The following is a 24,475-nucleotide window of genomic DNA, read 5'->3' as shown; positions in this document are numbered from 1 at the left end:
GAAATATAATGTTGATTGATTAAAATTATTTATTAATTTTTATAACAAAATTTAGTTTAACATCTTTTTTTTATTGTTACTGCAGCAGGAAAAATCAAAACGACAAGCTAGGAAAAGTAAAATACAAATTATTGGCAAGTTTTCCTTCTATTGTAAATTATTCTTTTCAAATGATAAAAAAGCTTTATCATCTTCCTTGTGTCAAAATCAAGTATGTCAAGATCAAAAGCATGGAAGGATGATAAAATTAGAGAACTTGGAATTGTGGGTGGAAAATCAAAGGCATTATATGGAAGCTATGACGCCAGATACTCCAAAACGGAGACGTATCCGTATTGGATACTGATACTTCATGGATATATACCCACAAAGTATCACAACTAATTATTTTATTTTTTAAAAAATATTTTATCCGATACTTTTAGGGTACTTCACAGATACACAAGGATACTTATAAGATATTTCACATATACATATCCTTGAAAAGATTAAGGGTAAAAAAGTGATACAATGTTGTGAAAATTAATTTGAGATGTATATGATTCAATTTTAGATTGCATCAATATAATTGTTTCTCGATGAATCACTTACAAACGATTCTACTTCGTGTGGAAGAAGGTAACAAATGAGAGGAGATTTAATTAACTAACATTAGACAAAATTTGTATTGAGTTCTTTTAGTGATGCTTATGTTGATTTTTACAAAACTTTTTATTTTTTTTATTTTAATCACATGTATTATTTCTTAAAATATTGTGACTTTTATAATGATATAATAATAAAGAGTAATCAATGCTTATTTTCTTCAAGTATTTTATACACATAAGTTTTAGTATAAAATTTTTGTTGTTAACGAATCTTAGCCGTATCATATCTTAAATTTGAATAAATTTCAAGTATTCGTGTACCCGTATCGTATAATATCCGCACCCATATCACATATTCGGGCTTCATAGTATGGAAGTAATGTCATTTGGGCATAAAATTAGTTTAATTTTATAGGGAGAAATGAGGCTTTGAGGAGGCCATACGGTTTGTTAAACCCTTTAAGATGGAAAACTATAGATACAAAGACTGAGCTTGTGTCCAGTCCCAAACATTAGGAAAGGATGATGAAAACAATACAAACCTTGTGAAAAGGTTTATGAAGAAACAAAAAAAACCTTTTATCTCCTTTTTTCTCATAAACCTTCACAAGGTTTTTATTGTTCTCATTATCCTTTCTCAATGTTTGAGAGTGCACACGAGCTCGGTCCTAGCGTCTGTGATTTTCCATCTTAAAGTGTTCACCTAGCCGCATCGGCTCCTTCAAGCCAGATATGGTCCCATCAAATTTAACCAGTGTCTTTGATTTTCCATCGATAGATCATCCTGATTTTCTTCTGCATCATCATCATATACATAATGATAAGCCTTTAAGTGATTCCAACACATTAAGGGACACAAAGTTTTTTTAATCCCAAATGATCAAAACGTAAATTAACATTATATGAGTTATAAGTTTTCATAATGAGGGCGTAAATATCTGAAAAATCTTCAAAAGACTTGTTTGGGCCACAAGTAACACACTCCCTTCTTTTGTTTCCAACCTCCAACAAACTCTTCTTCTGCAAAGAATGATCATGATTTAGAGTGATTATGGACAAATATTTGTTCGGCATATGAAGTAATTGACGCTTCAATGACTTCATAAGTGACTTATTTTTATAGAAACACGGTAGTTATTAATTGTTTTATTATTGTTCTCATGTTTATTTTGATGATATTAATATAAACTAATTTTAACTAAATTTTTACTCATAAACATTTGTTTCGTGTGTGGAAATCTAAATTACATGTAATACAAACGAAGATTTAACTCCTCTCCCTTCTCTCTTCATCCACAACCACCACCTTTCTTCAATCTAAATTACAAAATTGGGGTCCTCGATCGTTTAGAATGTTGAAATGTTGGGCATATATTTCGGGATACAAGAACTTTGTTAGTTCAAAGTGGCTATCGTTTTCAAGTGGAGGGGTGGGGGAGGTTATGTGATGAAGGACAAATTAAAAATGATTAAAGTTGCACTACAGGAATCACACTCATAATATTCCGAGTAAAATTTCATCTGTGTAGGGCCCCATTGCTTTGTTGGACGAAAAGGGTGAGTTTTTATCTTTAGTGGAGGAGGAGGTGGAGGAATTACATTTTCTTTCTTCTGAATTGCATTCTTTATCCCGAATTCATTCTAGTATTTGTTGGCAACAGTCTCAGCTGGATCGTTTACGAGAGGGAGGCGCTAATTCCAAATTTTTTATCCTGGCCTTCTAGATGGTGGTGACTCCCGTCGGTTAAATTTTTGGGATCCTGTTGTTAATCAAATTAAATCTCGTCTGTCGAGTTGGAAAAGCATACATTCATCTTTTGGTGGTTGTCTTGTTCATCTTAAGGTTGTCCTGACCTCGCTTCCTATCTATGTCATTTCCTTCTTCAAAGCTCCCTCAGGTATCATCTCCTCTAATGAATCTCTTTTTATTCGTCTTTTTTTTTTTGTGGGTGTGAGAACAATAGGAAAATTTCGTGGATTGATTGGGAGTCCATGTGTTTGGATAAGGAAGTTAGAGGTTTGGGGGTAAGGAGAATGAGGGAGTTGAATTTGGTGTTGCTAGGTAAGTGGTGTTGGCAGTTGTTAGTTGATAGAGAGGGTCTATGGTTTCGTTTATTGACGGCCAGATATGGCATATATGGGGGCGGTTACAGGATGGTGGTGTGGAGGCGTCGGTCTAGTGGAAGGGGATTGTTAGTATTCCGGGATGGGGGCGATTCGGTGGTGGGGTAGTTGGTTTGCCGACAATTTAAGTCTTACAGTCGGTAACGGGGCAGGTACGATGTTTTGGTCTGATAGGTGGGTCGGGGGATTCTCCTCTTTGTGATAGGTTCCAGCGTTTGTATGATTTATCCGAGAATAAATCATCCATCGTGGCTCATATGTTTTCTTGGGGTTGGGGTCAAGGAGGGGAGGCTTGGAAGTGGAGAAGGAGACTTTGGGTGTGGGAGTTGCAGTTGGTAGAGAAGTGTAGGAATTTATTGCTAATTGTCATGCTGCAGGTTGATTAACGGATAGTATTTTTAGTTAAGAACCATACGAAAAACATCTAAGGAAATTAAAATATAAAAAATATAACCCTAATATAACCATACAAAAATCATATAAAAAATATAAAACACCAAATTAAAATATAACCCTAAAATTTTAAACTATAACATAATCATCATGCAAATATTTTAACTAAATTAATCAACTAACATCTAATATTCCTTCAAAAAAAAAAAACTAACATCTAATCTAAAAATGAATTATACTATGTAAATCTACTCAAAAACAAAAATAAAATAAATCTACTCAAAAACTAAAAAATAAAAACATTTATAACAACTAGAATGTAAGTTAATAGCATTATAATTACTTACTTATGAATTTGTTGAATAAATTTAGTTGGATTTGGTTGAGTTTTTTTAGAGAGATTTGGAAAAAAAAAAGTTTGGAAGATGAAATGAATAATGAATGAGAAAGCTTCTGGTAGATTTGTAGTAGAAGATCCTCGACAATTAACTACCGAGGTTTTTTTTAGCAGTTAACTGCAGCTGGTTTTTGAATTCCTCGGCAGTTAACTGCCAAGAAGGCAAAAATATATATATTATTTTACTGGTGTGTCTCAGTCTATGAAATGTGTAAAGCAATTCTCATATATGTATTCATAGAAAATTAATAAGTAAATTGTATCCTAAAAGAAACTAAGGAATGATAATTTCTTTATCATTTTTATAAAATAAAAAGAGGGTGATTTTCACTAATAGAATCGTGTTTGAGATAAGGATTGATGAGTAGTTTTTTTTTGTGTTTTACGCTTGACACGCAACCAAGACAGCAACAACGAAGAAACAACATAAAGATTAACGAAAGCGTCATCATTCGTGAACAACAAGCAAACAACCCTTGTTTTTAATGTTGCTGTCACTGTTACCGAATCCTATAAAATTTATTCCCTTGTTTCTTGTTTTTCTTTATTTTCATTCTCATTTTTCAATCACCATTCAATCTTCTTCGTTTGTTTCTCACACCACTTGGTACGTGTTTTTACTATGTTCTTATCAAGTTTATTTATTTTTTGTCGTCCATTTATTAGTTTTCATCATTTTTTTAGAGTTTGATTCGGATCATTTGTTGAAAATGTTGGTGTTTGGTTCACTTTCATTATTTTGCCTCTAAACCTTCAATTTCGTCCTTAAACTATTATTAGTTTAGTTATGAATTAAGGAGAGTGGTAATTTAGAAGCTAACTTGATAAATTGAGAGTTCTTTTATTTGCATAAGCTATTATTCATAAGCTTGTCAAAGTACTTTATGAAAAAGCAGTTTATGAAGATATAATTTTTGTTAATAAGAAGAACTTATGAATTGACACAAAAAGTTATTTATTTGCATAAGCTATTTTGCATAAGCTAATCCAAATGGACCCTTTATTGCAATATCCTTTCACTTTTTGTATATTAGCTTGCCAGGGACATATTGATTTAAAGCACTTGAACATTTAGTTGATAATTGAAATAGTAGACGAGCTTAAAAATTAAATTTTTATTGGTAGGACCCATATTTTTGAATTTTTGAAAAGGTGGGTCTTACTTATATCAGACTTATGTGTATCTCTCTGATCAATAGTGTTCTCCATTTCTTTTGGGAAATGAAGAGGATCTCAACTTCTTTTTGATGATGATGTTTTTTGATTTTCTGATAATACGCGAACATACTGATTCGCACACATACTCGTATGATATAAGATACTGAGAAGTTTGTTAAAATATGGGATAAGAGGAGTTAGTACAATAGAGGATATTTTGAACAGACCGCTATTGTTCTGTGATATACTACAAAGTGTGTTATTAAATAGCCGCTATAGTGTTCGAGCATAGCAGAATTTAAATAATCTGGTTTTTTCACAACTTAGGGTTGACAACACTGACATGTATAAAAGTAATGCATTTAGATTTTAGAAAATAGTTTAGCATCCTCAATCTAGATTGAAGTTACACCAGTTATGGTAGGTGTGTGTAATTCTGCAAATTACAGTCTCTATTTTTTGATTCACTGGATTATGAATTTCAATTTCCTGCGAAGTGATACTAGTTTATGTTACCTTGCAGTATTTAGTGAATAAAGTATTCGTCAATCGTTTTAACTTGTATGAAATTCTATCTTTCTTTTAGTCTCATTCACTTGCGATAAAAGCTTTTACTTCCTTTTAATTAGATTCCACCATATGATTCATTGGTGCAATTTTTTCTTTTATAAATTAAAATTAGTCTTTATGAAACCTTCCAGTTGTAGTTATTTCAGCTTCTCACACGTTTTTCTAGTCATATTAATTTAAGGCGCGCCTGTGTTGTTGTTTCTCCTCAGAAACTTGTCTTCATATTGCTGTCAACAATCACTCCATGTACTTGCTGAACAGGCTTTGGTTTGGTAGCGCAAGGGTAACAGAAAAGATGGATTCATCCATTGCTCAAGGACTAGATGACGACACACCAGCACTAGGTCAACAGTTTGCCCAGTTTGGTGCCGGCTGCTTTTGGAGTGTCGAGCTGGCCTTCCAGAGAGTGGCTGGGGTGACCAAGACCGAGGTTGGTTATAGCCAGGGGCTTTTGCATAATCCAAGATATCAGGATGTGTGTTCAGCGACCACGAGACATTCGGAGGTTGTGAGACTCCAGTATGATCCTAAAGAATGTAGCTATGAGACTCTGCTTGATGCGTTCTGGGCTAAACACGATCCTACCACACTGAACCGACAGGTACATATAAAGTTTGTTTTTTGGTCTATAACCCTTATATTGTTTGATTATTTAATTGAATCGATCTGGTTTCTAATTTATATAATTTCTATCTGTTTCACTGTTATCGAACTCTGAACTATTCGACCAAGCCATTCAACTGATATATACCGTTACACCTACAATTCTTCTTTTTACATATTATTACAAGATTGCTCAACGTGTTGCTTTGTGTGAATTCATTGCAAGTGCTAGCTTTTCCTTTTTCTTTAGATTGCAGTATAGAACTAGTTGCTAAACTAGATAGTACTCATCATAGATATACTTCATAACATTGTTATCAATACAAACCTCTAGTTTGTACCGATTTTGAACATATATGAATCTCATCTTGAGTCCCGATACATTATGTGATGAACCATGATTCACTATCATGACCCCTAAATCATTTTAATGAATCACTATCGAAACTTGGCGTAGAGAGCCACTCTTTTTGTCAATTTTGTTTAGCCGAACACTTGTGTTTTGTCATTTGATTTCAGACTTGACTCTTGAATTATCGAGGTTGGCTAGACCTCCAATAAAATTTGTGAACGTCTAGGCTAACTAGTTCGATATGGAATCATGGATATCTTTTATTGCATTTCTGTCTTCTCTTTTGTCTCTTCATCAGAGTCATTTTTATCTCCAATTCTTCCCTTAAAGCACACCGCTTTTGCCGATTCTTTTCTATATTCAAATGCATCCATGTATGAACTTCGAATATACGATGAAAACTCACATGCCTCATTCACTCTTTGCTTTAAGTGATAAGTAACCTTTTGATCTTTCTATGCAACAGGGGAATGATGTGGGAACACAATACAGGTCTGGAATATACTATTACACCCCTGAACAAGAGAAAGCAGCGCGAGAATCATTGGAACAACAACAAAAGAAGTTAAACAGGAAGATTGTTACTGAGATCCTTCCTGCCAAGAAGTTCTACAGGGCAGAAGAGTATCATCAACAATACCTTGAAAAAGGTGGCCGATTTGGTTGCAAACAATCTTCTTCCAAGGGATGCAATGATCCTATTCGATGCTATGGTTAATTAATATGCTAATCACCACCAAGAACTAGATGACTAGTTTAGATGCTGGAAATTGATATATTTTGTTGATAAGTATTTGTTAATACTTTTAATAAAACAAAGTTTCACACTATATGCTCTATTCTATTTTTAGGTTGAAGATCGCCGTAAAATCAGTTCTTTTGAGTCACAATATTATTTCTACTTTTGCATTTTTTTTCAACCAAATTTCAGAGAGATTTTTCTAAAGGATTTCATTAATTAGTTAGTGTCACATGTCACAGCTCATAATGAAGACTTATGTGTCAACTTCCAAATCAATTTGTGGCTAATGATGCAACTTCGTGGAACCTTTAATGCATTTTGGATTACAAATGCAATACTTTCGGTTCATTATTCAGATTTAAGATTAAGGCAATGCTAAGAGAGAAATCAGTATTTCTATCATGGTACAACGGTTCTGCTAGCTTCTCTCTTTACATTTGAGGAGTATGAAGACTGCAATGAATTATGCTATATGCATCCGCCGCAGAGGATCCATATATCATTATTGAATATGAATCTTCTGCAGCAGCGGCAGTGTGCAACCCACTTTAGAGCTGTCGGATCAAAGAGAGATAAATAATCTAGTTTTTCTCTCTTAATACAACAACTCGCAGTGAATTGTATTATGTAACCGCTGTGGAGGATCCACATATATTATTGTTGAATGTGAACCCAATGGCAGATCTTGAAATTTTTCATGGGGTGCCAAATATTTCTAGAATATATATTAAACAGTTTTAAAAAAGATTTGGCACCCCATAAAAAATAGTGTGGTGGTTCATTGCCGTAGCCGTTGTTGCAAGGAGATCCGCCACAGTGTGAACCGTTGTTGTTGTTGCACATAAGCACGTTGCCACCCACTTTGGAACTGTTAGATATGATTTCGCTCTCTTTTAATGTAACGACTTTGCAGCATTATGTAATAGGATAGAGGGTAAGACTACTAAAACTCTCGCTTTAGACTCGCTATTAAAAAAAAAATAGATTTTAATAACAAAAAGACCTCGTATATCAACAGAAAAGGTTTCTTATATTCAAACTTGTTTTAGGCGGTAGTTACTGTTAAAAACTATATGGCTGCTATGAAATCGTTTCAAAATATCTATTACACATTGATGATGCAGAAATTAGAAAATGAAAAGAAATATACATCTTTTAAAGAGATCAATCACAATTTACACGTTTGACACTAGACAATGGACCCAAAACGTAAGAGATATTGCTTAGAAAAAGATTGAAATTCTAGTGGGGGCATTTGCCCCACGTCCTTACCTAGTGGAGGCTAATAGATTAGTATTCTAAATGATACACAATTTGGAGTCAGGAGGAAGGTGGGCCACATTTGTAAGTGTGGACCTTGTAGAGAGCCTCGTAGGTTAGGATTTAATCAAATTAAACTCCTTTGTCTATTATTGTCTAGGTGGTCATGTCTTTGCATGCATAGACATAATGAAACATATATTAATTTGACCAGCTTATTAAAAAAATCTCTTAAATATTAATTAGCTAGGATTAGTAGCCGTTAGCCACTTTATCATAGTTTAAAGACCACCTAGATCTAACTAGAAAAAAATATCACATATATATGAATAAAAAATGTTACAACTATTAGATCTAATATAATAAAGTAAATACCTTAAGCTAAAGCACAGTTGATTTTCTTCATCAACAAACAAGGCTAGCTCGGATAATTAAATAACGATTTTTTTTCGTAGTCAACATTTTAAAAATGTGAAGAAAAAAAATATTTTCAATGTAAAATTTCTTTTTTGTTAATCATCATGGTCTACATTATTTTTAAGGAATCATGGTTGAAATTAATTAAGGTATTCTTTATTGTAAAAGAAAATATTGATTGAAGAATTAACCTGCATATAAGATAAGAGTATGGCACAAAATTAAAGTTGGGGATTTTAGGCAAGAAACCCATGTGAGTGCAGTTGGAATTTTGTTTGATGTGGCTTACTCTATGATGGCCAAGTGGAAACTCCCTCGGATTCCTTGTTTGTTTAGTTGGACACTCTAAACATTAATTGAAGGGTTGAATTTATCTACTGGAATGTGTAGATATTTTCTGCACATGTATTCAACAATCTGTCCTCCAATCAATAGATAAAAATATTTTGCATTAGTAATTTATAACAAATATATTTTATTTCTAATTTTTTTCTTATTATTTATATCTATGAATTGTTTCTTTTTCTAATGTGAATCAGATACAAGCATCAAGGGATGACAATTAGACTCATAAAATTATCGATAAAATTAAACGGGTATGGATATGATATAGGAACGGGCACATACACTCTAATACCCGCACTCACATATATAAATATATATTTCATTAACATATATTACTAAAAAAGTATATATATATATATATATATATATATATAATTATAATAAATAAACTTTAAATATTAAATTAATCTAGCCTTAGTTTTAACAAATTAATTTTACACGATGACATTATAAATCCCTATACCCCAACATCTTCTCTCAAAAAAAAAAAATCTAATACTATTTTAATCTTTCTGTCAAAAAAAAAAAAAAAACTATTTTAATCTTTTCAACACATCATCTTAAAATAGAAACTTACATAAATCCAATGATCTATGTTTTCTATGTCATTTTCTTTCATATTGGGGTGAATTTTTTCTTCTCCTCGTCAGTGAAAATTTGCTATGTAATATAAGGAAATTTACCAAAACTTGTTAACCAAAAATATATTGCTAACAAAAAAAAATTAGACACACACATAAAGTAAAACACCCTCTAATAATTGTCAATATAATGTTTTGGTTGTAAAAGACACACCAAGGTCTTTTGAACGAAAATTGAGAAAGAAAAATCATATGTATATTGTGATAGATAAATCACCTGAATGGGAAGAAAACTAAATGACTAAATTGTTACAAAGTATAAGATAAATGACTACAGGAGAATTTTTATCTACGGTAAAAGAGTGTTGGTAACATGTATAGGTATGAACACTTAGGTACCAAGTTGGTATGGATATAAGTTTTGAAGTTGCTAGCAACGCAGACACATGTTCGTGTACAAGTAATTTTCTAAATTGTGGGTATAAGGACGGACACCATGGTACCCTACCCATACTCTATCCATTGTCATCTACACATATGCAACCGTAAAAAGCTAATATTTCTAGTCGGATTAAATCATAGTGTGTGGTAAAATAATTTCTCTAAAGATTTATTAATGTTGTATACTAATATTGAATTCGAACTCAAATATATGATTATACAGAAAGAGATATCTTATCGTATCATCCAAATGCTATCGTTTATCGTAATTGTTTTCTCTTTGCCCATCATCTATTTTATTTCCCTCCTTTTATGTCCAATAAGCGTCACACATGGTCACACGTTTGTTTATGTGTGTGAAGGAATCTTTTTGAACAATAATAATAATGGAAAAAACAAAGAGATGAATCTGTCTGGTTTCTACGGCCAAGCAGACAAGTGCATGAACAGGTTACTGTGTACGAACATTTTTCTATGTGACGACATTTGCGATGAAACCTTCACTCGCTGGCCCATGATTCTCTGCTAGGTTTAGATTCTTTATTGTGGTAAATAAAACCATCACTCTATTTTTAAATCCTCTACATACATATAAAATATGGTAATTAACTTAGTACGTAAATATAAAGGTAATCTTGATTTTTTAAGCTTAAAGGAAAGGAAGACCTAAATCTAATGGAATTATGGAGGTGGGGAAAGCTAATTGCTTTTATAATCCTAGAATGGACTCATCTAGTTATATATATATATATATATATATATATATATATATATATATATATATATACCTCTTTGGGTGACAACACACGTAATATAGCTTGGATAAAATTGAATAGCCATAATTGACCATGAGAGAAAAACACGTTAACTGTTTAAAAAAAGAAAAACAAAACACGTTAATGTACATGTGCCGTTTGTTTTGCTGAAAAGCATTAATTAGTAACTTTTTTTTTTTAGGTAAAATTAACTCATAAATTATGAAGTGATATGATTAATATTGTAAAAAAAATAAAATAAAGTAATATAGTAACACTAAAGTAAACAAATTTGTGCAAACAAAAAAAAACACTAAAGAAAACAATCAAGTTTATATAATTAAAGAAAAAGGATTGCTCAAAAAAAATAAAAAATAGACGAGAAATATTTTTTTTTAGGTGGCTAGAATTCAAACCCTAAATCTTGTATATATTATGGATTGAACTAAACTCACAACGACAAATAAAAAATATATAATAGATGATATAATAAACATAAACGAAAAAAATCAAAAATATCATCCTTTTTTTTTTTTTTTTGAGAAATCAAAAATATCATCCTAAAACTTTTAAAAAACCGAAACAACAAAAATTAACGTAACCAACCAAACCCAATGCAACTCTGACATAAATCCAACACGACAACATAAGTTAGTCGCTCTCAATAACTAAGCACAAGTTTAGTTCACCGTTGATGAAAAATAAAATTCAATCCTTCTTTCGATTTTTGTTTTTGTTTTTAAGTCAACTTCACGGTAACAATTTAATACCAACAATGTCACACACGTTAGCCTCCATGTATTTAAAATGACATCATTCTTTGATTTCCAAATGAAACATAGGGTTGTTAAGTAGATAATTTGATAGGTAAATATTTTTCAGGACACAATAATGTTACATATATGGTCTACAATATACATATGTTTAAAAATCATTCATAATATCTAACAGGAAACCAATGTCATATTTATGATTTTTTTTTTTAAACATGCTAGAATGGAATATATTAACAAAAATGATTCATCTCATATAAGGTGTGCAAAAGAGAATCACCCAAACCAAATTACAATGTCAAGTCTCAATGTCAAATTTCCGGAGCCATAATGCAGGTCATGGAAATAAAAAACAGACAAAATAAGAAAATTATTTTCTAACACCCATACATAACAAAGGATATTGCCACCAGTGATTGTGACTGAAGACAAAAGTGATCAAATTTGATTTTAACCACAGGAATGATAACATCTTAATCTTGTCTGCAATACTATAAGAATCCGATGCTTTATGATGAAAAACACGGTTATTCCGTTCCTTCCAAATAAGCCAAACAGAAGCTAGCCATATTATTTTCAAGAACAAATGAGAAGATCTCGGTAATCCAACATGATTTCCAAACTAAAGAAAATAATCTCGTCCTGTAACTGGAGCAACAAAAGAGATACCAAGCCATTGCAAGAGAACGTACCACACGCTGCCAAAGGTGGGACATCCAAATAAAAGGTGGTCCGCATCTCCATGGATCCACAGCCTCTCAAACACACATTGTCACCATTTTGAAGGATGTGGCGTCACACCAAGTTGTCTCGAGTTAGTAGTCGATTGCGAAGAAGACGCCAAGCAAAAAGAGAAACTTTTAGTAGAGTTTGCTTATGCCAAACATCGCTAAGCATTCCCCTTTCTGGAGATGCATCCGCTGTAGTGAGGAAATGGTAGGTCCCTTTAACAGAGTAGCCATTAACAGGATCAAGGAGCCACCACCATCTATCTGGTATGTCATCCTGCAAAACAATATTATGCAGCAACACAGAACAGACTGTAACAGTCTCCTCCTCCCAAGCAAGAAGGTGCATCCTCCACACCCAGGCAACGCCACCCTCCTCCCACCCTCTACTCGCCATCTCTGCCACTATAACCCACCTATTAACAGCTAATGAAAACAACTAAGAAAACGTGACCCGTAAGGGCACGCCCCCAAACCAGTTATCCGTCTAGAAATAGGCATTATTTCCTCCTCATACCACCCTACGAACATTATCAACCAACCAACCTCCCTCCCCCATATACCAACACCTCGGCGCATGCCACTCACCATCCTCCACCACACGAAGCTATCACTCCCCCTTCCTTCAACCAACCACCCTCCTCTTCGTACCGAGCCTTTAAAACCTGATACCATAACCCGCCTTTATCAACTAGCATCCTCCAGCACCACTTTCCTAGAAGAGCTAATTAAACTCATGCAGCCTCCTCACACCCAACCCTCCATCCTCCTTTGGTAAACACACAGAGTCCCAATCAACCCATGAGATTTTCCTAATATCCTCACATCCCCCCAATTTTTTTTAAAAATAAAGATTCAATAGAAGAAATTATACCTTTTGATGCCTTAAAGAAAGAAAGAAAGTAACCAGAAGAGATGGCATGACAAATTTCAGAAGTATCAGGTGGCCCCCAATGACAGAAATTTACCGTGCCAAGTCATCAATCTTTTTACAATCCTCTCTACTACAGGTATCCAAAACTCCAACCTCTTGGCATCCCCGCCAATAGGCAACTCCAAATAAACAAATGGTAATGTTCCCACACGATAGTTCATCACTATAGCAGTCTCACGCAACCACGAGTCAGACACATTAATTCCCGTCAGCATGCTTTTGTGAAAATTGACTTTCAATCCGGACACTTGTTCAAATATAGTAAGAACCTCCCTCATAGACCGCACATTAGCCAAACTCTTCTCACCAATTAACAAGGTGTCATCTGCAAATTGGAGATGGGAAATTTAGACACCATCACCACTCCCCACGCGGTAACCGTGAAACATCTCTGCCACCAATAAAGACGTCATTAACACATTAAATCCTTCAGCCACCAACAAAAAGAGAAATGGGGAAAGAGGGTCCCCTTGACGGAGTCCCCTTTCCATTGGAAATTCTTCAGAAGGACACCCGTTCACCAATACAGAAGTCGTGGCTGTCCCAACACATTCAGATATCCATTTCCTCCAAACTGAGGGAAAGTTCATTTGTGACATCACAATATCCAAGTAATGCAAATCCACCGAATCGTAAGCCTTTTCAAAATCAACTTTAAATAACAGAAGTTCCTTACTTCGCATAAGTGCTTCGTCGATAACCTCATTAGCAACAAGAATACTGTCTAGAATTTGTTTCCCTTTGACAAATGCCGATTGGAAATCTGACACAACACTTCTGATCACAACTCAGAGTCTATTAGCAAGGACTTTAGCCAACACCTTTTACATGCAGCCCACTAACGATATAGGGCGAAAATCATTTAACCGTTGTGGGCTAGTAACCTTCAGAATAAGAGAAATAAATATAGAAGTTATCCCCTTTGTTAGCTTCCCATTGCAATGGAATTCAGACATAAACCACATAAAATCATCCTTCACTTCAGGCCAAAATTGTTTAATAAAACCAAAAGCTAATCTCATCCGGTCCTGGACTCTTGAAGCTTTCACAATCCCAAATCGCCTGTTTCACCTCTTCCAATGAGAAAGGGCAAGTTAGAGAGGTAGCTTCCTGTATAAATAATTTTCGAAAATCCATCTCCTCTAGCCGTGGCCTGTCGACATCAATGACTTTGAAATGTGATGTAAAATGAGTTAAATCTGCTTCTCTGATATTATGAACTCCCTCGACCTGGACATTATTAACCTGAATCAACTGAATGGCATTGCACCGCCGTCTAGATGACATGGCCCCATGATTTTATTTTTTTTGTATTTGTGTCACCTTCTTTTAACCAATGCAATCTTGACTATTGGCAACACGTGCTAGCATGTATTAGCGCTAACGAGTGTAAATTCACTGATAAATCGTGCAACTCCGCCACCTCCTCCTCCACAAGAACCGAACTCTCCCCCTTAGAGTCTAGGGTCGAAATCCGCTCTTTCACCGCTCGAATTTTCCTGTCCATATTCTGATTATGGCATTGGTGCCATTCTTTCAAGCAACATTTAAACATTTTCAGCTTCTGTTTCAATACATAACCGCCCCAACCATCCACTGCAAAGGAACACCACTTGTGTCGAACAAAATTGGCATAGTTTGGAAAATCTGCCCAACATTTAAGCATCTGAATGGGTCGAGGTCCCCAATTTTCTTCATCGACAGATAAAACCAATGTAACGTGATCAGACAAACCACGCTGTAAAGCTACCTGAATACGATTCGGCCAAATCATATTTATGTTATAACTTATATAATATAAAGAAAAAAAATATATAAATAGGGTCATGCTAACTTGCGCCCTTACAGCAGATGTCAAACAAACCAAAAATAAAAATATATTTCTTAAATTTTGTGTATTCAATTAATTAAAAGTAACAAAATTAAATTCAAATGCATTAATTACAATAAAATATTTCTACTTTTGACTGATTAACTTCACAAGTTAACATTTTCCAGATCAATATATATGACACCATGATATAAGTGATTGAAATCACATGATTGATAATTTTTACTGCTTTTTTCCGTTTTATAATAGGTGTTATCTTTTCTTAATTTTTTTTCCAAATAATTTGTCACTTTTACGATATCAATACAATATGTATTATTTTTTTACCGCTAACATAATTAATAAAAGTGTTTTAATACATAATACATATTTTATCATTAAAATTAACAATATTAATTATTTTCTTAATAATCAAGTAAAATGTAAATATGACACATATAGAGTATATTCTTATTCAAAAATTTTGATTTTCAAATAACATAAATGCATAACAAAGTACTTACCTATAAAGAAAAGAAATAAATATCAAATAATATTTTTTTTAGGGAAAATATCAAATAATATAAATGCATAACAAAGTACGTACCTATAAAGAAAAGAAATAAATATAAAAAAAAATTATTTTTTTGAGGGAAAATATCAAATAATATAAATGCATAACAAAGTACGTACCTATAAAGAAAAGAAATAAATATAAAAAAAATTATTTTTTTGAGGGAAAATATCAAATAATATAAATGCATAACAAAGTACGTACCTATAAAGAAAAGAAATAAATATCAAATTTTATTTATTTTTTTGAGGGAAAATATCAAATAATATAAATGCATAACAAAGTACTTACCTATAAAGAAAAGAAATAAATATTGAGTCAAAAAGAAATAAGCACTTTTCAATAAAAAAAAAGGAAAATAAATAACCACCAATCAAAAAGTAAAAGAGATCTCAGATCATCACCATTTACCAAGTTAAAACTACACAGTACTACTACTGCAGTAAATATTTTGAGAATTGTTGTTGACAACTACTACTACTGGTCCTGGTCCTGGTCCTGCTGATGCTGCTGGTGCCTCCTCCTCGGCCTCTGGCCTCGTCTCCTGGTCATGATCGGCGCGATCTGCTCCCCAAGATGGGTCATGGCCTGAAACCACTGATGAGGGCTCATGACCTCCTCCTGGCCTAACTGCGCATCAGCGTAAGCAACAACGACACTAACCATGTCATAGGTGTCAGGCGAGCTTCTCGTCTCATACCGCTCCCACTGCTGTGCAATGATCTGCTCTTCATTTGTTGGCCTCAGAAGATCTCGTGAAAGAGGTGGAAAAATCTGAGGGTGAGACACCCTAGTGTACCATAACACATAGCCATCCGCCATCAGCCATGTCTGCTCTCCTGCCTGCTCACCCCAATCGGCCGCCTTAAGCGTGTGAGTGTGGAAGTCGACGAATGCCTGCACAGTCTGAGGCGGTGGTAGCTCTACAACATCCGTCGGATGTCTAGGGATCGTCTGGACGTATCCGTACTGCCTCAAACCCCTCTCAGGCAAGTGACGGTACACCCTACGAACACCGCACATAATCCAGCCTGAATACCAGAAAATCTCCTCAAAATCCTGGATCTCCCTATGCTCTTCGTACGGCCTCCAACATACGTCATCAAACTGTATATGATCAAGTAGTGACCGATACGTGACCCCCTCTCCATGACCCTTATGAAGCTTCCACCTCGCCGCAACCAGATAGTTTTCCATGTAGTCGGTGTTGGGATCAACACTATAAAAGCCAGGAAAATGCGCCAAAAATGATGTCTGCACAAACCAAACAAATCACATTTATAAATTATTACGCACGAAAAAATATAACAAAAAAATAAAAGTTAAGGTTCACATTTATAAGTTTCTTACAGTGAGCAGTGTCACGCTTCCCCCAAGTGCTCTGTCTCCAGGCCTACACGCATCAGCTAACTCGCTGTATAGGTATCCGAGTGTCATCCCTCCCTAGGAAAAATTACGCATCCCTGCGTAGCCCTCCTCCATGGTCGTCAGATAGACCAACTCGATGCTTTTGTTGCTTCTATCACCAAACAACAAGCATCCTACAAGATAGAGAAGATAACACTTCACACAAAATGTCATAACCCTCTGCAACTCCTCCATCTTCTCTGTATCCTCCGTATCCACCAATACGTTAGCCCTACCAAGGTACCTCGTATATAACTCCCTCAGCTTCGGGTAACTAATGTACCCACCGTACTCCGTACCACATATTTTCTCCGCCTCCTGCTGCGACGCACCCAAGTGCCTCATCAGTAGTGTTGCTCCCTCATGTTTCAACATCTTCTTCCCATGGCTCAACATCCGCCCCTCAATCTGAAGATGCATAAGACACGCGACATCATCCAAAGTCACAGTCATCTCCCCCAAGGGCATGTGAAAAGTGCTAGTCACGGGATACCACCTCTCGCATAGAGTCATTAGCAAGGCATGAGGCACAGTGGCGTAGCCCAGGTAAACCAAATCATGTAACCCGCTCTCCCTAAGCGGATCCCAAAACCAATCCTGATTCCCGTTTGGGCGTCGGAGACTCAAGATCTTAGCCCCATGATTAATCGGTTTTACAACACGCAGCTTACGAACCTGAAATAATAGAAAAATAAACATAGTTTAGACAATTTATACATTAAACAATGTAAACATTTAACTAAACAAAATAAAACTTAACAAATGCAAAAATAAAACATAACACATGTAAACCTTAAAACTTAAATAAGACACATAATAAAATAAATTTAAATCATAATTAAACATAAAGAAAACAATAAAAATTGAAATAAAGAAAATAATTAAACATAAAGAAAAGAATTAAAAAAAAAACACATATAAAAGTTGATATAATAATTAAACAAACACACACATAAAGAAAATAATTAAACATAAAGAAAAAACATTTAAAAAAATTACACTTACGTTCTCTTAATTATACCAAAGCGGCAACGCCACATGATTGACATAAGAGTGCAGCAAAGATAGGTCGTCCGGTCCTCCAGGAAAAGGAGGGTCCACAGGTAACACCTCCGGGGCAGCAGCTGCTGCAGTGTCGTCATCATCTGCTATATGTTGCTGCTTTGGTATATGATCCTAGTCATACCCACCATCCGTAACATCATGGTGTACCTGATCCTGATAATTCAGGTACTCCACCTGCTGGCTTGGATCAACCACCTGCGACTCTTCAGGCTGTGTAGCCTGAGAAGCTTCCTGCGAACTCCCTGAACCATCCACCCTCCGACCTCTTCCCCTCTTTGGGATGTGGCCGCTTTGCCTCTCCCTCAGGTGGCTCTGAGTCATCGCACGCCTACCACCAATCATCTTAGATGGATCAACGGGGTCCTTATCGGCCATATCTACACAAAAAATTATAAAATTAACATCATTCAACTTATACATTCAACCACTTTATCAAACACACTAAACCTAAATATAACCTAAACTTTCACATTCAACCACTTTATCAAATAAACACATTGAACCTAAACATTATCATATACACTATCATTCACATTCAAACGTAAATATCAAATGCATTATCATACACATTCTACCTAAACATAAACATTCATCTTCGTTGAAAAATCAAAACCACATTCAACCTAATTCAATATACATTTTTTCGAATGACAATTAACATCATATCCATAACCTAAACTAACTAAATAATCAATAAAATTGTCATTGAGACATTTTAATCAAACACTTTGTGTGCAAAGTATCAAACATACTCAAATGTGTTCTTTTGCCACCATTCAAAACCAAATTATACTCTAACATCATTCAATCATCAATTAAAGCAACTACATTCAATTATAAACTACATGCAATCATAAAAAATTCAATTCCTACATCAACCCTAACCACATGAAAACTACCATTTTTTTTAAAAAAAACCTACATAAACTAACATTATGATTAAAAATGAGTCAAGATACTTACTTGTGATTAAATGGAGATGATGCACTTGATTTTGCTCAAAAATCGAAATTGGATAAGTTGGTTGGTTTTGGAAATTTTTTGAACAATTGTAGCAATACTCAGAAAATTGAGTTTATGCTTCTGTTTATGTTCAGTTCGCATCGGCAGTTAACTGCCGAAGAAATCCTCAATAGTTAATTGCCGAGGAAAATCTCGGTAGTTAACTGCAGCCAATTTTCTAAAACTTCGACAATTAACTGCCGATGAACATTTAAATAAATTACTTATATATCTCAGCCAAACCAAATATGTCATCAGCGATAGCTCAAAGATTTTTCCATCTACATCATAGAAAATCTAAGGTAAAAATAGATTACTCGTTGACCGTACACAAACACACTTCAATCTCTCTCTCTGTGCTTCATTTTCTCACACACAACTCAACTTCCACAATCACATACAAATAACAATCTTTCTTCTGACTCATTTTCCCTCACAAACCTCAACACACACAAACATTATTTGTAGCATTAACAGCTACTACTTTAAACTTTATATCCAACTCAAATACCGACTAATCTGAGAAAACCAATCTCACCGTAGCCGAGCTCATAACTGGTACTTAGTAGGATTATTATATTTTTCTTAAATGGCTGATACTCGCCGGTGATGATGAAGATCTCCGGCGAATCTCACCGACAGACTCCGTCATTCACGGCGAGCATTGCTTCCAACAACTCTCCCGATTCAGATCTTCGACCACACCGGAGAAGTTCTCGCCGGAAGTTCAAGACTCCGGGGAGTCGTTTGAGGAGAAGCGGTACGTCTTCCGGGAGACGGAGTAGGCCGGAAACTCCTTCGTCGAAGTGGAAAATCCCAGAAGATGGAGAGGGGAGTGTTGTTGACGGTGGTGGTGATCCGGTGGAGGTTTGTCGGAAAAGTGAGCAGCAGCAGCAGAAGAAGCCGGTGGTGACTGTGTCGGCGAGGAAGCTTGGTGCTGGACTTTGGCGGTTGCAGTTGCCGGAGGTTGCGGTGGGTGGTGATTGTGGAACTCGTGGTGGTTTGAGACTTCAGGTAACTAAGTTAAAACTTTTTTTTTTTTTTTTTAAGATTATTTGTTTTTTGTTGCTTGTTTTTGCTATTTTTGTTTGAAATTTGAGTTTTTGATTCAGTTTTGTGATTTCTATTCTAGTCTTTAGTTGTTTTTTGTTTAGGTGTTTAGGTCATGTTTGGATAAAAAAAACTTATTTAAGTGCTTATCATATAAGTGTTTGTGTATAAGCTATTTCAGTAACAAAGGATAAAATGAAGTCTAATTATTTTCATATAAGTTGTAAGAGTTGTTTTAATAAACTCTTACAAACAGTTTCACAAGTAAGCAAGCTCAAATAAGTCAATCCAAAACGACCCTTTTGTTGAAGGTTTTTGTATGTTTTATGCATATTGTTTTTGAAGTTTGAGTTTAACCTTTGTGATTCCATCCTTTTTCAAGTTTTCATCATCTATTTTGTGTCTTCAGAGGGAAATTTTATTCAGCTTTCATTTTCCAGGATACCCTTTTTTTATTGGTTGTTGTTTATTGCTTTAAAAGTTAGAAGTTCATTTGAAGTAAATGATTGATTGTTAATGATTAAATAAATAAGCAATTACAAAAAGATAGGTGCTGGAGTAATAGTGATCCATTATCTTCAATGAAAAGGAATTTGAAGCCTAAAAAGTGTTTTGTTGTTGGTTAGCTCATGATTGGCTTAGGTATATTGTAGAAACCTTTATTGTTTTAGGTTGTAATTGACGAAATGAATTACGGTTTGTTTGTTACTTGAGATTATTTAATTCATGGTATAAATGCTGTCAATCATATCTATAGTGTAAATGTATTTGCATTCTGAACACATGCTTTCAATGCTTAAACTTAACCGAATTGTGCAACCTGATGAATTGTAATCCTTATTTACTAGATTCCTTAACTGAACTGTACAAGTCTATTCGGTATATATGCATTCATGTTGATGTCAAAAAAATTCAATGCACAATGTCATGTATCATTATTTTCAAATCTTCGCAGTTTGTTTGGTCAATAAGTTTAATAGCTTTCCACTTTTAGTATATAACTGACGTGACTTATATGCAGCAGAACGGAATTGGCTATGCAGACCACCCATGTCTTAGTAATCAAAATGCCGTTATGCATGGATCTGATATCAAGAATCCATCACAAACCCGTCATTCCATTTCTAGGACAAAGGATGGACATTTTTGTGAGGTATTGTGTTTCCTGTTTGTTTCATAATTATAGTCATCACAATCATAAATGGCTCTGATAATTGGAGATTATTTAGTGAAGGCCATATTAAGATAAAGATCGAAAACTGAATTTAAATTGTACTCTTTCTTGTATGACAATATATTTTTTTTAATATCAATTAAAGTGATACAGATAGAATTTTTACAATTGTCTCCGAGGGGATTTGACTTTGTTCCTTGAGGTTGGTCAAACTCTTACGATTGAGCTGACACCTTATGGACAACTGATGATAAACTAATCATACCAGAAAAACTAAGACACTCTTAACATAATATTAAGATATTATAAAATATTTCATTATATTCTATCAAGCTTCTTCAGTCCTGATGTTATATGATTTCCAGTAGTATTATCACCTTCGAACGTATCTAATTTTGATAGTTGTATTCTTTTTGCCAAAGGAAGCTATTTCGCTAAGTTAGGCTATATATACCTAGCAGATACATATCAAACTGTAATATAGCAACATGTGGCTGTGTTCTACAACCAAGGAATTTTGACAAGATGCCAAAGCCATGCGCAATGGTACCTGTGTTTTCTCGAGGCTTATATGATAGCCACCCAAGTTTAACTTTCAAATGTAGATAGATCTAATGAATGTTATTTCTTGGAGCTGAGAAACGAAATTTAGTGTTGCTTAGATCCATGCTAAGGTAAAGTGCACGGAAAACATTTTCATATTGCTTTGTAAACTGATATGGTGAAAATAGCATTTAAAGTTATCAGCCAGGGAAGGAAATTTTTTTTTTTTTTTGGCCATAAAGCAAAAAGAGTTCAAAATTGTCTAACTTACACTTTCAGGAGTGAAAGAACAAACAATTAAATTAAAGTGCTAATCTTAAACCTTCTTTGTTCTTCTGCAGCTCGACCCTTCCTTCCAGTTTTCCTCTGCTGCAATGGAGGGAATGACAAAGTGGGATCCTGTTAGTTTAAAAACATCCAATGAAGGGCAACATATCTACAGCCAGATGGAACTTCTAGACCAAAAGGATAGCACTGTTTCTGCTCTTGAAGCAGAATTAGAGCAGGCTCGAGTGCGGATTCAGGAGCTCGAGACTGAACGACATTCCTCCAAAAAGAAACTTGAGCATTTCTTAAAGAAAGTCAGTGAGGAAAGAGCCTCTTGGAGAAGCAAAGAGCATGAAAAAATCCGTGTGTATATTGATGACATTAAAACAGATTTAAATCGAGAAAGGAAAAGTCGTCAAAGGGCTGAAATTGTCAATTCCAGGTTGGTAAATGAGTTGGCTGATGCTAAGTTATTAGCAAAACGCTGCATGCAGGACTATGAGAAAGAAAGGAAGGCCCGAGAATTGATTGAGGAGGTATGTGACGAGCTTGCTAAGGAAATTGGAGAAGACAAGGCTGAAGTTGAAGAATTAAAGAGAGAGTCTATGAATCTCAGGGAAGAAATGGATGAAGAGAGAAGGATGTTACAGATGGCTGAAGTATGGCGTGAAGAACGTGTTCATATGAAACTGATAGACGCAAAAGTTGCTCTTGACGAGAAGTATTCACAGATGAATGAACTTGTAGCATACTTGGAAACCTTTCTTAAATCAGTAAATATGAACTCAGATGCTAAGGAGATCAGAGAGGCACAATCTCTTCAACAGGCCGCGGCTTCAGTGAACATTCAAGACCTCAAGGGGTTTTCCTATGAGCCATCCAATCCAGACGATATTTTTGCCATTTTTGAAGATGTAAATTCTGGTGAACCCAACGAGAGGGAGGCTGAATCATGCATTGCTTACTCTCCGGTGAGTCACGCCTCAAAGATTCACACGGTTAGTCCTGAAGCCAAATCCATAAATAAGAATAGCTTTCAGAGACGTTCCGACATATATATTGATAACAACTGTGATATTGAAGAAGATGAAAGTGGATGGGAAACTGCGAGCCATGTTGAAGATCAAGGATCAAGTTGTTCACTAGAAGGAAGTGCCCCTTCAGTGACTAAGAAAGATCGTAAGAGCAATGTCTCGAGGATGAGTGTGATAGAATGGGAAGGAAATGCAGGTGAAGAGACCCCATTAACTGAAATAAGTGAAGTATATTCAGTACCAACGAAGCAATCGAAGAGGATATCATCCATAGCTAGGCTTTGGAGGTCAGGACCAACCAATGAGGACAATTACAAGATAATCTCTATGGATGGAATGAACGGGAGGCTTTCAAATGGAAAGGTATCTAATGGTGGCATCATGTCTCCTGAATGGGGAGTTGATAAAGGTGGACTAAGCCCCCAAGACATTTTATGTCAGTTAAGTTCTCCCGATTCGGGAAGCGTGCATAATCGAGGCATGAAAGGATGCATTCCTCGCACAGGACCGAAGGGTAGTTTGAAAGCAAGACTTATGGAGGCTAGGATAGAAAGCAACAAGGTTCAGCTGCGCCATGTTCTGAAACAGAAGATTTAGATGTGAACTTAACCAAAGATTGCTCATTTGCATAACTGAAGAATGACACACAAACAGCATTTTGGTTTGAATTGTAGGAGTACAAAAACTGCTCAGAAATGGTGGGGGTTTATAAATAAATGTAATTTTACTGCCTTAGAATTTACCAGTTTTAATTCTTCATTTTCACTCATTAAGCACTTAGCAGATAATATTTTCCTCCCATTGTGCCAATGTCTCAATAATACTCTTGGGAAATTTTGTAATCTATCATGAACTGGCCTTGCTTCATTTTGTGTAATGAAAACTATGAGAAGCATGTTGCTTTTGTTGTATCAAGACATATATGCAGGGAAACTAGATTAACATAAATTATAATAAATGATATCATTTTCTTTTCCCTAATTTGATTTCTACTATGTGTATGGATGTGGTTTTAAATGTGTCATAGATTTAAGAATATAGCTAGTATGTTTTTAGGTGCTAGTATCATTCAAGGTGATGAAACTTTATACCTGAGCGCTTAGATAGGGACCACTTCTCCCTACTATGTTTCATTGTCCCTAGGAATGATGAGGTCTGTTTTAAGTTTTAACGATTTATTGATAAACAATTAAAATAATATTTGTTTTTCTTGCCTTTAGTTTCCTGACTAATAATTTATATATCGTGTGAGTTTACTAAAACGGTTACTATGAGAAGCATTTTTCTTGAATTGTATCATTATCAAGTCTAAGGACAACTCAGTCATTACTCTATGTTATGTTTGAGGTCTCTGCATTGTACACGTTTATGAGTAGTTGCGTCTAATAT

General features: G+C 34.9%; 2 protein-coding genes across 4 annotated transcripts; both read left to right on the top strand.

The window, feature by feature from the left end:
- The first annotated feature begins 3,890 nt into the window (after window positions 1-3,890).
- Window positions 3,891-7,070, top strand: LOC11441522 (peptide methionine sulfoxide reductase A1). Of its 2 annotated transcripts, none has more exons than XM_003600027.4 (3): window positions 3,891-4,108; window positions 5,439-5,830; window positions 6,651-7,070. In XM_003600027.4, the coding sequence occupies exons 2-3, from the start codon at window positions 5,474-5,476 to the stop codon at window positions 6,900-6,902; spliced, it is 609 nt and encodes a 202-aa protein (XP_003600075.1). In that variant the 5' UTR covers window positions 3,891-4,108; window positions 5,439-5,473; the 3' UTR covers window positions 6,903-7,070. The 2 variants fall into 2 exon arrangements, with proteins under 2 accessions (XP_003600075.1, XP_013459795.1); XM_013604341.3 differs by having other exon boundaries at window positions 3,903-4,108; window positions 5,491-5,830.
- A 12,261-nt stretch (window positions 7,071-19,331) lies between these two features.
- On the top strand, window positions 19,332-24,064 carry LOC11440498 (uncharacterized). 2 transcript variants are annotated; one of them, XM_003600026.4, is made up of 3 exons: window positions 19,332-20,032; window positions 21,093-21,221; window positions 22,127-24,064. In XM_003600026.4, exons 1-3 carry the CDS (start codon window positions 19,628-19,630, stop codon window positions 23,681-23,683), a joined length of 2,091 nt encoding a protein of 696 aa, XP_003600074.3. In that variant the 5' UTR covers window positions 19,332-19,627; the 3' UTR covers window positions 23,684-24,064. The 2 variants fall into 2 exon arrangements, with proteins under 2 accessions (XP_003600074.3, XP_024635048.1); XM_024779280.2 differs by having other exon boundaries at window positions 21,090-21,221.
- The last annotated feature ends 411 nt before the right edge of the window (window positions 24,065-24,475 follow it).

The sequence above is a fragment of the Medicago truncatula genome, chromosome 3 (assembly GCF_003473485.1).
Source record: "Medicago truncatula cultivar Jemalong A17 chromosome 3, MtrunA17r5.0-ANR, whole genome shotgun sequence".
Lineage (NCBI taxonomy): Eukaryota > Viridiplantae > Streptophyta > Magnoliopsida > Fabales > Fabaceae > Medicago > Medicago truncatula.
The sequence above is the reverse complement of the archived record's forward strand: the minus strand, read 5'-3'. Positions and strand labels throughout refer to the sequence as shown.